Here is a 13,091-nt window from a genome sequence, read left to right as displayed (position 1 = left end):
AGAAATATGCACATAGTCCATCGGGTCCAATAGAAAGCGATGGTTTTAAGTTGTGAAGAACTTAAATGGTCACGAATCACTCTTTTTTCAGTGCCCTGTAACTTCAGGTGGTCACTAAGCAAACAGTTGTAAACCGGGGACTACTTGCACTTGGTAAATTCGTGTGCCTTGAAAATGTAGCCTCAGCTTGGTGGGCCTTTTCCTTTAAGTAAGAAGGCATGGAATTGTCCTGACCTTTAAAAGCTCCTTGCAAGACTTAAGTTTTAGGGGACGGGGTAAACTTCGTTGCAAAGTAAGCAACCCACCGAAACGAGATAAATTTTATAGAGCTGCTAGGGAAAGAGGGAAAAAAAACACGCTTAAGAAAAGTGAAAAATTTCCCCCCGCTCCCTGAGTTAATTGATTTTACAACGGAAGGGCTCTTTAATCGGGCTCTCAGGTAGTGGGCGTGGGGGGAAACGAGGCAATAAAAGCAATACCCGGCACAGCCTTGGCGGGGAGACAATTCGCCCCTTTTCCGCAACATGAGTGAGGCGAAGAGAGAGAGAGCCGCCGCCTGGCTGTGCTCAGGAGAGACGCCGAACAGGTGGCCACAGGCAGTTGCGGGCGCGCCAGGAAGGCAGCCGACAAGCAGCGAGCAGGCGTGCGTAGCGCTGTCGGAGCCCTCCCCCTCCCGGTCCGCAGCATGTGAACCCGTCGGCCAGTCCTCCGGAATAGCGGCACGATTCTGCCTACTTGGTTGCCGCAGGGTGAGGCGCCCGCCCTCGGGCCGGGCTCCCGCTTGGCGCTGCTGGCCCAGTAAGAAGAACGTTCCCCCCAAAGATCAGTCTCCCGTGGCCGGCCAAACCAGACTCGGGTGGAGACAGTCGTTCAGTCGCTTCTCTTGGAGGGCCGTGTCTGGAGGAAAGCTCCGAAGAAAGAAGATGAAAGTCACCGTTTGCTTCGGCAGGACCCGGGTGGTCGTGCCCTGCGGGGAAGGGAACATGAAAGTTTTGAGTCTGATTGAACAAGCCGTCACCAGGTACAGGAAGGCAATCGCCAAGGTGAGTTGGGAACGCTCTCCGGGGCCGCGGCGGAGGCACCCGCTGTCGGAGGGAGGGGGCGAGCGCCTGGTTGAGGAGAGAGATGGGGTAGAGAGAGAGGCGAAGAAGGCGCAGCCGGAGGAGGAGGGGGGGAGGGAGGGAGTGAACGAGGGCGCCTGGGATCAATATGGCGCTTCCTGGAAGGGGGAGGCAGGCAGGCGGGCGGAGAGGAAAAGTGGTGGCTGAAGGGGCTGAGGCTGCTTGCTTGGCGGGAGCGAGGAGAGGGACCGGCGAGGGACTCTCCTCTCCTTCGCCCCGCCGACCTTTTGGGCGCATTTGTGGTACGCGCGAGCCAGAGGTGAAAAGCTCCCTGAGGGAGCGGGGAGAGAGAGTTGGAGAGCTGCGGCCGCTTCCTCGCTTCCCTCCCTTCACCTCGGTAAACTTTCCAGTGCCGCTGCCGAGCTCCTGTAGCTTTCAGCCGGCTGGGAAGCCAGCCGAGAACGCGGGCGAGGAAACCCGCAGCTCTTCGCCAGGGGTTGGCGTGGCCCGGGGGCGCAGCTCCATCCGCTTTGTGGAGCGAGCAGAGATTTGTTTCCGAGACCGGGTGGAGAGATACACAGTTGCAAAGGGTCGCGGGTGACGTCTGGGGCCTCAACTCTTTGTTGTTAGGTGCCGGGGAAACCCGCAAGTGCCCCGCCAGCAGGCCTGTAGCTTTCCTCCTCCTCCTCCCGCTGACTTGCCTCTCCTCTCGTCCCCGAAGCTTTGGGGAGCCTCTCGTGCTTTTCTCTTCCCGGCCAGATCACGGGTGGGATTAAGCCCTTCATCCGTCTCCTCGCTGTTAACGTTGGGATCTGTACGGTGCTCGACTGCATCGGGACCGAAGGCACTCATAGCTTTGCACAATATGCGACCGCGGTCCTAACACACACACACTTTAGCCCGTTCTTTTCCCACTCCGCTCTCGGTGTGCAAGTTTCTTCTCCTGGTGGTAATTCCTGCTTATCAAATCCAGCCCCAGGCTTTCTAAGCAAGTCCAGGCCCAAGGTGGGGGAAAGTAATGGTGGTGGAGATGGAAAACAAATATCAAACAATCATGGAGGAGTCCTCATACTTGTTGGGAAGAACCATACTTTGTCTGGTGGAGGTTCCTTTGTGTTTGAAGAAATGCTGTGCTGCCACCTCATTTTAGTTAACCATAAACACCAGCAACACATGAGTTGGACAACTATTTCTAAAGGGGGGGATTATTGGGGAAAAAGAACCCTTTGCTTTGGTTATAGTGTAGGCCAAGTTTCACACAGAAATGGTATTTTTCCCCTGCATTTTTAGAAAAGCAGCCAACATGCAAGAATATATGTCTCCTTTGAGAGGGGAAGGGCAAATGGTAAGGCATTCTGGAGATGGGGCTCTCATTTACATGGTTATCTCCTGGAAACAAGCAACCAGTGAATGGGCCGATCCTTTAAGTGCTAAAGTGTAGGAGCAGTTTGTCTAGGACAGTTGCTCTTAATCAAACAATCTAACGTGCCTTTCTGGCTTGTAGAAGCTTGTTTCAATGTTTATTAATTTTTGCAGTTCTGATACCAAGGATGTGTTGAGAAAGAAAGAAAGAGCAACATTGATGAAATCCTGTAACTTTCCTTGGGCTGGTTATACATACCTGCAAATTTTCACCCTGGAGATTGTTTACTTCTAGATCTTTCCATCTTGCTGCAAAAGTGGAGGATGGTTTTAGGGTAGCTGTAGAAAACTCACAATGGCATGAAAATATTTGGGGTTAATGTGCTCTTTTCTGCCTCTGAAGTGGAAAGTTCTACTCTGAAAGTATAAATTGGTGTTTTGTTTTGTTTTGTTTTGTTCCTTGCCCAAACTCATGGACTTTAGTGCAGGGATAGTGAGAAGTAGAATAAAAGTTTGTGAACAAAGTCAAAAGACTACTTAGGAAAATGAAATGTGACCCTTGAACCTGGAAAATCAAGTGTAAATGCTTTAATAGTTATTAGAGGTATGTGCTAGTATACTGAACCATCACACAAAGTTCAATAATCATAATCTTGTTATGAAAAGGAAATTGAACTCCAGGAAAAGACAGGATTGGAGGAGCTGCTGATACTTGTTGAAGCACAAGAAGGAATTCTGCTCTTCACTATATAAAATTATGAAAAGCAGTGTACGTTTTCATCCAATGAGAGAAGCACAAATGACTATATTTTAAAATAAGTAAATTAATCCCTCATGAAGGTGTCATAAATGCATCAAAATTACAATTCCAAAATCCTCTGCCAACATGATAATGAATTGCAATCCCACCACATTGGGGGAAGACCAGATTGGGGAACAAATTGAGAGATGATCAATGACCTCTGATTTAGGCATCTCAATGCTTTAACTGTGGTTTGTTATGTAAAACAAAGTTGACTGAGTTTGTACAGCAAATAATCCGTAAAACGTGGCTTGTAAAACTGAAGCAGCTGAGTTCATTCATACTGGTCACTAGATTATAATCCAACAAACTGCATTTTGGGTTAGTGTGGTCCAGCCAGTGTGTACTAATCTGTTCCTTATGTCTTCCATGTGCACTCATGACCACTCTAATTTAGTTCATGCACTTTGCTTCCGTGGTCCTTTACTATTTCCTTCCACATTCCCTTGCATTACAGACTTCTCCACACAGTTAGTTATCTATTTACATAATGTATCTAAAGTATGATAATTTGAGCCAGGTCATTTGTGCCTTTAGTGTAATGTTTTTCAAACTTGGCAACTTTTAAGATGTGTGGACTTTCCCATACTGGCTGGGAGTTCTGGGAGTTGAAATCCACACATCTTAAAAGTTGTCAAGTTTGAGAGGCACTACTCTAGCGATAATAGCACACATTTTAAAAGGTATAGTACAGTGATGGCAAATCTTTTCAGCATCAAGTGCCCAAATCAGAACACACTGGAGCCTCGGAAACTAGTGTGCTGGACAGCTAATCTTCCTGTGCGCCAGAGCCCCAGAAAGTCTAGCTGGCCAGTGCACATGCGTGTGCTGGTCTTTATGCATGGTCAGCACGCACATGTGCACTGGCCATCTGGTTTTCGCACACATGAAGATCAGCGTGCTGGAAACCAGAAAGCCGCTGGCGAGGGCGTGTGTACCCAAAGAGAGGTCTCTGTGTGGCACTCATGCCATAGGTTTGCCATCATAGTACATAACACTTTATTGTTGCAACCTTATATTGACGTTAAACTAGAGAACAATCATTGGGTGTTCCTATTGACTTGAGGTTTTAATCAGACACGTGTCCCTTAAATTTAAGCCTTTACTTTTGGATTTCTGCATATGCCAAATATATTTAATGTTGGCATTCGCAAATAATCTCTAGATATAGTCCAGATTTGCAAAAGGTTCTGTATTGCAGCTTTTATATATTTAAACGGGGATGTTGTGAAGGGAATATCTCTGAATATTAATATTTTCCTTGAGTGAGAAGTCTGTGCATCATACTTCAATCAATCTCTCAACACTAGAAGCATCAATTGCTGGTTTTTAAACTCGGCCTCAAATGGATAATTTGGCTTCTAAAATATTGTATGTTCCCCATCTTTATGAAATGTTACTTTTTATTAGTATCTCCACTCCTCATCTCTTCTGCTAAATCTGGTTGAAACAGGCAGGAAAATAGGAAATAGTGCATTTAACCTGATTCAGAAACAATGCTTTGATTTTCTGGCTGGTAAAATTTGCCATATACTTGTACTGAAATAATAAACTTTTAAACTATCCCTGGAGTGTTGCAGGTATAAACTAAAGGAAGTTTATTCAAAATGTTTGGATTAATTTTGAACTGTAAAGAATAAGTACAGTAATAAGTTTGCATTTTAAATAATGTGTTAGCACCAAATGTGGTGCATGAATTTTGTCTTAATTGTTAAAGGGATAGCACACTAAAAGGGCTAGCACACTATGTGAATACAAACACTGAGTCAGATCCAGTGGTGGGATTCTGCCGGTTTTACCCGATTTGGGCGAACTGGTAACTGGGGCTGTGGGAGGCTCTGCTCACCCACCCTGACGTCATCACATCCGTGGTGCGCAGGGAGGTGGTTGCTCACATTTGTGAACCAGTAGTTAAGTGAATACCAACCTTGGTCAGATCTGAGGTTCATCAAACCTACCATTCTGCATTATGGCTATAGCATCCCAATATTTCAAGCAGCTTTTCCAACTTTATCTGGATAGTCTGGGAGTTTTATTTGGGATCTCCCACAGGGGAGAATTTATCTTCCATTGCACTGTGACATTTTGCTTAAGATTAAATTGTAAAAAGTGTTGAATGCTGATGTTTAAAAATAATTATCTATTTCAATCATACATATTTATAAATACATGTGCTTACATGTATTTGTGTATTTATAAATACACACATCATATTTAAAAATATCATGTAACAAAATTAGTATGTTTAAGATTTCAGCTGTTGAACCTCAAAAACAGGTTAAAAAGTCAGTATTTGGGTATTGCAGATAAAACTATTTGCAATGTAATGTTTTTATCATAAGCAATTTAAATCTATAGGTAATCCGTGATTTACAACTGGTAAAATGTGAGTTTATGACAAAGCTACCTAGGGATACTTTCAATCTGGATTGAAAGTTCTGATGGTTACTACACTTGCCCCTTCAGTCATGTGACTGAACTTCAAATTCTTGGCAATTGGGTTGCATTTGGGACGCTGTTTGATTATCCCATGGTCATGGGACAATATTTTATGATGGATTTGTTGAAACTTATAGCATTAACTTCTGGTTTTCACAAAATCCAGTCCATTGTGAACCATGGGTTCATTTTAATGACTATGGCATTCACTTTACAGTTGCCATTTCTGCTTAATGACCTCCATAGAAAAGGCCATAAAATTGGTTTGATCATGTGACTAGCCTGCTTTATGGCTATCAAGATTGACAACCTAATGGACAGGCTCCATACCCCAATGCTTGTATACCCAATGCTTGTATTGCGATTTAGTAGTACCCATTAGAAATCTTTATGACTATATGTGTTTGCAACCTGAGATTTACAAATTTACTTGGTAAGAAAGCCTTGTGGTCTACAGCAGCTTATTTAGGGAACTTATTTATATGGCTCAACACTAATATAATACACATCTGAATTGTAGGATCAAGTTTGTGGCGGAAATGTATTGAATTATCTGTTCTATTTTTCCTTCCGACATAATTATGTGAATGCAGGCTGTCAGAGGAGTATTTTTTCAAATTAAGAAGCAGAGCTGTATTCTCAAGAGCTGATAATGCTTTTGTAGGAAGCAGTGCTCCAAAAAATTAAACCTAGTATAATGCAAATTACATCTTTTGTTATGGTTACAAGGGCCCTTTTATGATAGGAAAATGAAAAGTTAATTACATGGCAGGAGACAGAACTTGCTGTAAACAAGAAGACTTAACAAAATCAGGTATGGTTAAATATACCTTTATTTTGCTTTGTTTTATAATAAAGAACAGATTGAATCATTTTTCATCCCTCTTCTCCACATTTTTAATTGTGGACTCAGACACACACCAATTTTTTTTTTTTAAAAAAAAGACTTTGAATGCAGGATGGATGGTAAGACTAAGGCTTTATATATTATATGTATGTATGACATTGATGGAGCTTCTATCCAAGCAACTTTGTCACTGAGGCTTAGACATAAATGCATTTTGGGATATGTCTCTCTCTCTCTCTCTCTCTCTCTCTCTCTCTCTCTCTCTCTCTCTCTCTCTCTCTGTGTGTGTGTGTGTGTGTTTTTCTGATCAAGCATTGGGAATGACAGGAATACTTCAAAATAATCACAAACTATAGTTTATACAGATCTATAAACCCCAAATACTGATGTCACTTGAGGGTATTTCATTTTCATTTGTATACTAGTGTGTGTATCTTCAGCTCAGGTGTCTCATGACTGCTATCTTGCCAAGGTTTTAGAAGTGATTTGCCCTTACCTTCTTCCTGAGACAGAACTTGGTGGTCCAAGATGAGCCTAGAACTCGTGGTCTCCCGGTCTGTAGTTTGATGTCCAACCAAAACTCCCACTTTGTATGATAGATGGAGCTGTGAAAGATTGTTCTTGGAGCTTCAAATAGATGGTTGGATATCACCACTAATAGTCAAACTACAATTAGCATGACATATTGTTTTGAAATCTGACTTTGGTGTGCTTTCTTTTCATCCATTTAACTTATTAGTTGCCCTGCCAGGTTTTCAAGGTCTCCAAAGAACAACATCAGAGGCAAATCTTATCTTTTTGGAGAAGGTGAGAAAACAGCATGGAGGTTATTAAAATTCCTTCTTTCAGTGCTTCAGTTTCTTTAGTTAATGCTTCTATTGCCGTTCCCGCCCCCCGCATCATCACCTTAGTTTCTTTTTCATAGTTCATATAAATTACTTGTTATCTGGATGAGCTCAAATTTAACCCACCTTTTCCCTTGTAGCTCTTAATCAATACAAGAGCTGGTTTTTGTATTTAATCATTTTTTTTGTATTTAATGAATCAATGGTTTTTATACTTGATGTGTACTAATTTTTAGGTTCTGCTCTTGAAAGTGTTGCCTTTTGCTAAGAGTTATTATGAACAAAAGCAAATTAAAACCACCTTTATTTTCAAACAGCTGCTCAGTGAAGTCTCTTATTACACTACCTTAAGTTGCTTTTGTTTGGGAAGGCAGAATTTTGGTTTGGGCCAAGATACACAGGTTTCTACAATATCTGCCAGCAAGTTTGGTATATTGTCCTTCACAGCATAAAAAGCATGTAAATTCCATCCTTGTTGATTCACAGCCCAGCTTAATTTCTTGTATAACTGGTTTTTGGTTCTGTGGGAATTATACCTGTTTAAATTATTTTGAACAGCATTAATTTTACAGCATAAAGGATAGAACTGTGTGGTTGTCAGTACACGTTCAACATCTTACTAAAACGATTCTTTAGTGATAAAGATTCTAAAACAACTTCTCATGGTAGGAATGGAAGATTTGCATAGTTAGGTTTATGCATTGCCACCATTCAGTTACCATAGTGCTGAACAAGGAGGATTATGACTGGTCCTTGGAGTTTTAGCTGTCACAGAGTTCCCACAGCGATGTGATTGGGATCTGGGTGCTTGGGTGCCCAGCTCAGAATTATGACATCACAGCCAGCTGTGGTCATGTGATCACCATTTTCTGGCTTCCCCACTGATTTTGCTTGTGGAAAACTGGCAGGGAAGCCCACAAATGGCTTCCATAAGTTGCTTCTGCTGGTTTTTCTTCCAAGCAGCCCCACTTTGCAGTTTGAAATCCCATGGATTTCTGTTGCACCCCCTTGCCTGCTTGTGTTCTGTAATGCCCAGCTGCATTCACTACCTGTAACACTGCCATCAGCCTGCTTGGTAGCATTCAAGTCATGTGCAATCTTTTCTTCTCGACCTGCATGGTCTCTAGACGACATTGGCAACTGGGACTGCTAGGATTGTTGCTAAGTGATGGGGTCATGTGATGCTATGCTTTACGATTGCATCACTTAGTGATGGAAATTCCAGTCCCATTTGCAGTCATAAGCTGAGGACTATTTGTAATCCTTTCAATGCCGCTTAGGACCATTTGAAAATTGGCCACTTTGGGGAAAAACTGAAACAAATTGGAAATGAGATCTGTTCTGTCCCTTGGCCCGAATCTTTATGACTTAAAGTCTGCCATTTCCTTCTTTTCTTAATTAAAATTAACCTCTCAATTTTTGTTCATCTTTATCTACTCTTGAATCCAAGGGAATAAAGCTATTAATCTCGAGAGTTAACTGAATGTCCATTGAACACACTGTCTGAAACTGTGTTTTCTAACTATGTTATCCTTTTTTATTCATATAGTGGAGTTAAAAACCATTGCTTTTTTCCTAAGAATTTGCATATCTCAGGTTGTTAGTATGTTTTGACCAGTTTTGATTTCATCTGTCACTTCTTTCAGAGTTTGGGGATGTGTTTGAAGCAGGGAAGGGTGCCTTTGAGTCAGTTTTGACTCCTGATAACTGCCTGGAATGATCTCTGAAGATTTCTTGGCAAGATTTCAGAAGTAGTTGTCCTTCCCTTTTTCTTAGGACTTGAGAGGGAGGGACTGGCCAAGGTCACCTAGCTGGCTTGTTGCCTAAGGCAGGACTATACTTAATCATTATTTCAAATTGCCTCCCTGTTCAAGTCCTACTGTTCTTAAAATTTTAATTAAACAGATATGGGGCCAATATATCCTCGTTTTATTTCATTTTCTCTTGTGAACTACTTTGTTTCTCTACATATAGTTATCATAGTAGCTTTTTGTTTAGGTAGAAATTCTCCAAAGAAGAATCAGCTGTCCTGGTTTTTGTTAGCAATAGCATTAAATTTATATACTGGCCCACGGTGTTTTACAGCCTTCTCTGAGCAGTTTACAGACTCAGCATATTGCCCCCAACAATCACTGTCTTCATTTTATCAACCTCAGAAGGATGGAAGGCTGAATCAGGATCGAACACCTGGCAGTGGGCAGAGTTAGCCTGCAATACTGCATTCTAATCACTGTGCCACTACGGGCTCTAGCCTTAATATATTCCACGTTCTGGCACAGTTTAACCAAAATCAGTAAAACAAAGGTAAATTTGCTCCGATACTCTTATTTGTTTCCCCATTATCCAACTTGCCTTGGATACCTGCTATCTGATTGCAGGTCCTTCTGCCTTTTCTAAAATCTGCCTGTTCCTTTGACATTTTTGTCATCTTTTTAAGATCTTACATAATACTTTGCATTGATTGAAATTGATTCAGTGTTTGGTTTCTCATATTGTCTTTATTTATTTATTAAATTTATCAGGCAACAATGAGAAACACTTGTGTCTCTCTTCTTAGGTTTAGATGTATATACTAAATATTTTCCAATTTGTAAGTCACAAGACTTGTGTCGTATTTGTTGATGTAGAAACAGAACAGAATAGCAGAGTTTGAAGTGATTTTGGAGGTCTTCTAGTCCAACTCTCTGCTCAAGCAGAAAACCCTTCATTATACCAGATAAATGGCTGTCCAATCTCTTCTTAAAATGATGGGGCACTCAAAAATTCTGATGGCAAACTGTTCCACTTATTGATGTCAAGCACTGGAGAAATCAGGATATTCAGGCAGTTCTAATAAGTATAATAATTTATTGTAAGCTTAAGCTTTCTACAAAAATCTGACCTACTAACAGAATAAGAAAGCATTCAAGATGGGCTGGACTTAGATCTTTTGCAGGCAAGCAGGGACTCATGACTTATGACTCATTTGACCCCTCTCTCAGGTTCAGCCTGGTCATGTCCTGCAATTAATAGTTCTAACCAGGAAATTTCTCCTTATTTCTAGTTTTCTTCCTGATTAGTTTCCATCTATTGCTTCTTGACCTGCGTTCTGGTGCTTTGGAGGATAGGTTGATTCCAGGGGTGAAATGCTCCCGGTTCGGACTGGATCACCTGATCTGGTAGCAATGGCAGAGGGTGATTCGGAGAACTGGTAACAAAATCCCTGCCCCCCCCCACCATGCCCAGCTGAGCCCCAGGATCATCAGAGGGTTTTTTTAAACTTTCTTCAGCCGAAAAAATGCTTTTAAAAGTAAAAAAAAAACCAACCTTCTGATGATCACGCAACTCAGCTGGGATCATCAGAGCCTTTTAAAAGCCTTTTTTCTACAACCTTTTCAGCTGAAGAGGTTATAAAAAATGCTTTTAAAAGGCTCTGGCGATCCCAGCTGAGTTGCCTGATTGTCAGAGGCTTTTCTTTTCTTTTAAAAGCAAAAAAACTCATACTTTTAAAAGAAAAGAAAAGCCCCTGATGATCAGGCAACTCCGCTGGGATCTTCAGAGTGTTTTAAAGGCATTTTTTTACAACTTCGGCTGAAGAGGTTGTAGAAAAAATGCTTTTAAAAGTAAAAAAAAAGTTGGCCACGCCCACCCAGTCACATTACCCCCCACCAAGCCACGCCCACAGAACTGGTAGTAACAAATTTTACATTTCACCACTGGTTGACTCCCCCTATGAAGCTATTAGTGTTTTAATTCCTCTCACCCTGATCTTTAGACATTTCAGCAGATTTTTAATGTTCTCCTGAAGTCTTATTGACAGCTGGTCTACTAACTGTTGTCTAGTGGAATGGCTTCCTAAAATTACTATCTTGTCGCTAATGTTTATTATTCTTTAATTCAGTTTACAAAGCATAAAATAGTATTTCCATTTTCATTTAAGCAATTTATCCCTTTTATAGAGGTGTCCTGTAATAATTTCTAAGTATCTCTTGCCTACCTCTCTGCAATTTGTTAAAGAACATGTTATTTTTCTTATTTCCCTGTTTGCTTCTGTTCTTGTTAGAGATGACTTTCTTTATCCATGCTTGCTAGATGTTAGAAGGGTTTACTTTTATATAAATATAAAAGTATACATTAAATGTACCAAATCTGTTCCTTATATTCTATTCTGACTGAATGTCCTTCAGTTCATAAACAGCTAGCAAGCTTACCTACCTGTAATCTTTTACCTTTTAACCCATGTGCTTGTAACCAAGAATTCATAATCTGCTTTACGATTTGCACCTGGAAGGAAATTGGCTAACTGTATTACACTTCTGCATCGTCATTATATTGTTTTAATCCAATCACATAGTTAGTTGATTTGATTCCAGTGTGTCCATTTGGTAATGTTCAGGTATGAAGAGATCTTTGTAATATAGTCCATATTTTCTTTGCAAAACCAGATTACCCGTTCCTTACATTATTGCATTTGCCCATTGCAAATCTTCATCTAATTCTAACTTCCTTCATTTTCCAACTATGATTACCTAAAACTTAATATGATAGATGTCTTTTAAGTTGCATTTAACATTTCTTGCTATTCCCATATAATTATTTAGTGTCTTTCGCTATTATGTTTGTAATAGTATACAAGCTATATGTCACTTAATTTAATGGCTCTTTCCAATTTCAGCATCTTGTGTAATTTACAGCATGCTACACAAATTAAAAATAAATTCGTTTTGGTAGTTTTGGTAGTTACCTGTATTGGCTTGTGTGGGTGATGATGGCATGGGGACCAGTTTCCAGATTGGCATTCAATTCTTTTGTTTTGATAGAACAAATATTTTACTATTCTATATCCATGAAGAAGCACTCCATTATAATCCTAAGCATCATTATTTGAGAATATGCCTCAATGAACATTATTAATTCCCTAAAACCTGTGGTGCTATTCAGTTGGTTCTATCTTGTTCGGGTGAACCGATAGCAGCGGCTTTGGGGGGGCTCTGCCCACCTGCCTGGACATCATTACATCCCGGTTTTGACGCTCTGCGCATGTGTGTGCGTGCATTCCCATTTGCGAACTGGTAGCGAAGATAAATGAATACCACTCCTGCCTAAGACTACAAATTTATATTTTCTGTTGGGTGTCTGAAGAGATGTGCTGGATACATTTATTGCTGAGCAAGCAGGTTAGCTTTTAACATCCATGTAGTTTCTTTCACAAATCTTGATTTTATTTGGCAAAACATTTTAGCAGCTTTGGGTTTAGAGAGTAGCAGCTCCATTGGTTGTTTTTCCAATAATATGTTCCCGATGCATTGTGAGATAAAAGGAGATGTTTAAACAAAATCTTTGTAGTTTCTATCCTTCTCTAAATAGCCCTCTAAATAGCCCATTGTTTACCCAAAAGTCTATAAATTTTCTTATTTAAAGGTGGTGCATTGCTTACAATGGAATAGGGCTTATTTTAGCAAACACACTTGGTTTCACTCATATGAGTAGCAACCAAATGTACCCCTTGACCCCTACATTCTTGCTAAAAGATATGACATGGCTAAACCAACATTTGTTTGGTTTGTTCAATCAGTCACAATTGGTAAGGGTTACAAAAAAACAACTTTTTTTTTTGCCTGGGGAATTCACCTCATTGGAGCCTGGGTTTCAGGAGGCATATGTGATATTGAAAGACAAGTGGAAGGCTACATTTTGATGTTATGTATGTGTTTTATGTGGGTGCTTGAATTTTTAAAGAGACCTGGTAGGCTACA

The 13,091-nt window shown here is 40.9% G+C and overlaps 1 protein-coding gene across 10 annotated transcripts in view; it reads left to right on the top strand.

Moving 5' to 3' along the window:
• The first annotated feature begins 570 nt into the window (after positions 1–570).
• Positions 571–13,091, top strand: part of PARD3 (par-3 family cell polarity regulator) — a 734,935-nt gene continuing 722,414 nt past the window's right edge. For 7 of the 10 annotated variants that reach the window (XM_058181713.1, XM_058181712.1, XM_058181707.1 and 4 more), the window contains exon 1: positions 571–1,043. In XM_058181713.1, the coding sequence (XP_058037696.1) occupies positions 924–1,043 (120 nt within the window). In that variant the 5' untranslated portion in view covers positions 571–923. The remainder of the gene's footprint in view (positions 1,044–13,091) is intronic. The other 3 variants (XM_058181711.1, XM_058181704.1, XM_058181710.1) reach the window with 1 other exon arrangement.

The sequence above is a fragment of the Ahaetulla prasina genome, chromosome 4, assembly GCF_028640845.1.
Source record: "Ahaetulla prasina isolate Xishuangbanna chromosome 4, ASM2864084v1, whole genome shotgun sequence".
In the NCBI taxonomy this organism is placed as follows: Eukaryota; Metazoa; Chordata; class Lepidosauria; order Squamata; family Colubridae; genus Ahaetulla; species Ahaetulla prasina.
The sequence above is the reverse complement of the archived record's forward strand: the minus strand, read 5'-3'. Positions and strand labels throughout refer to the sequence as shown.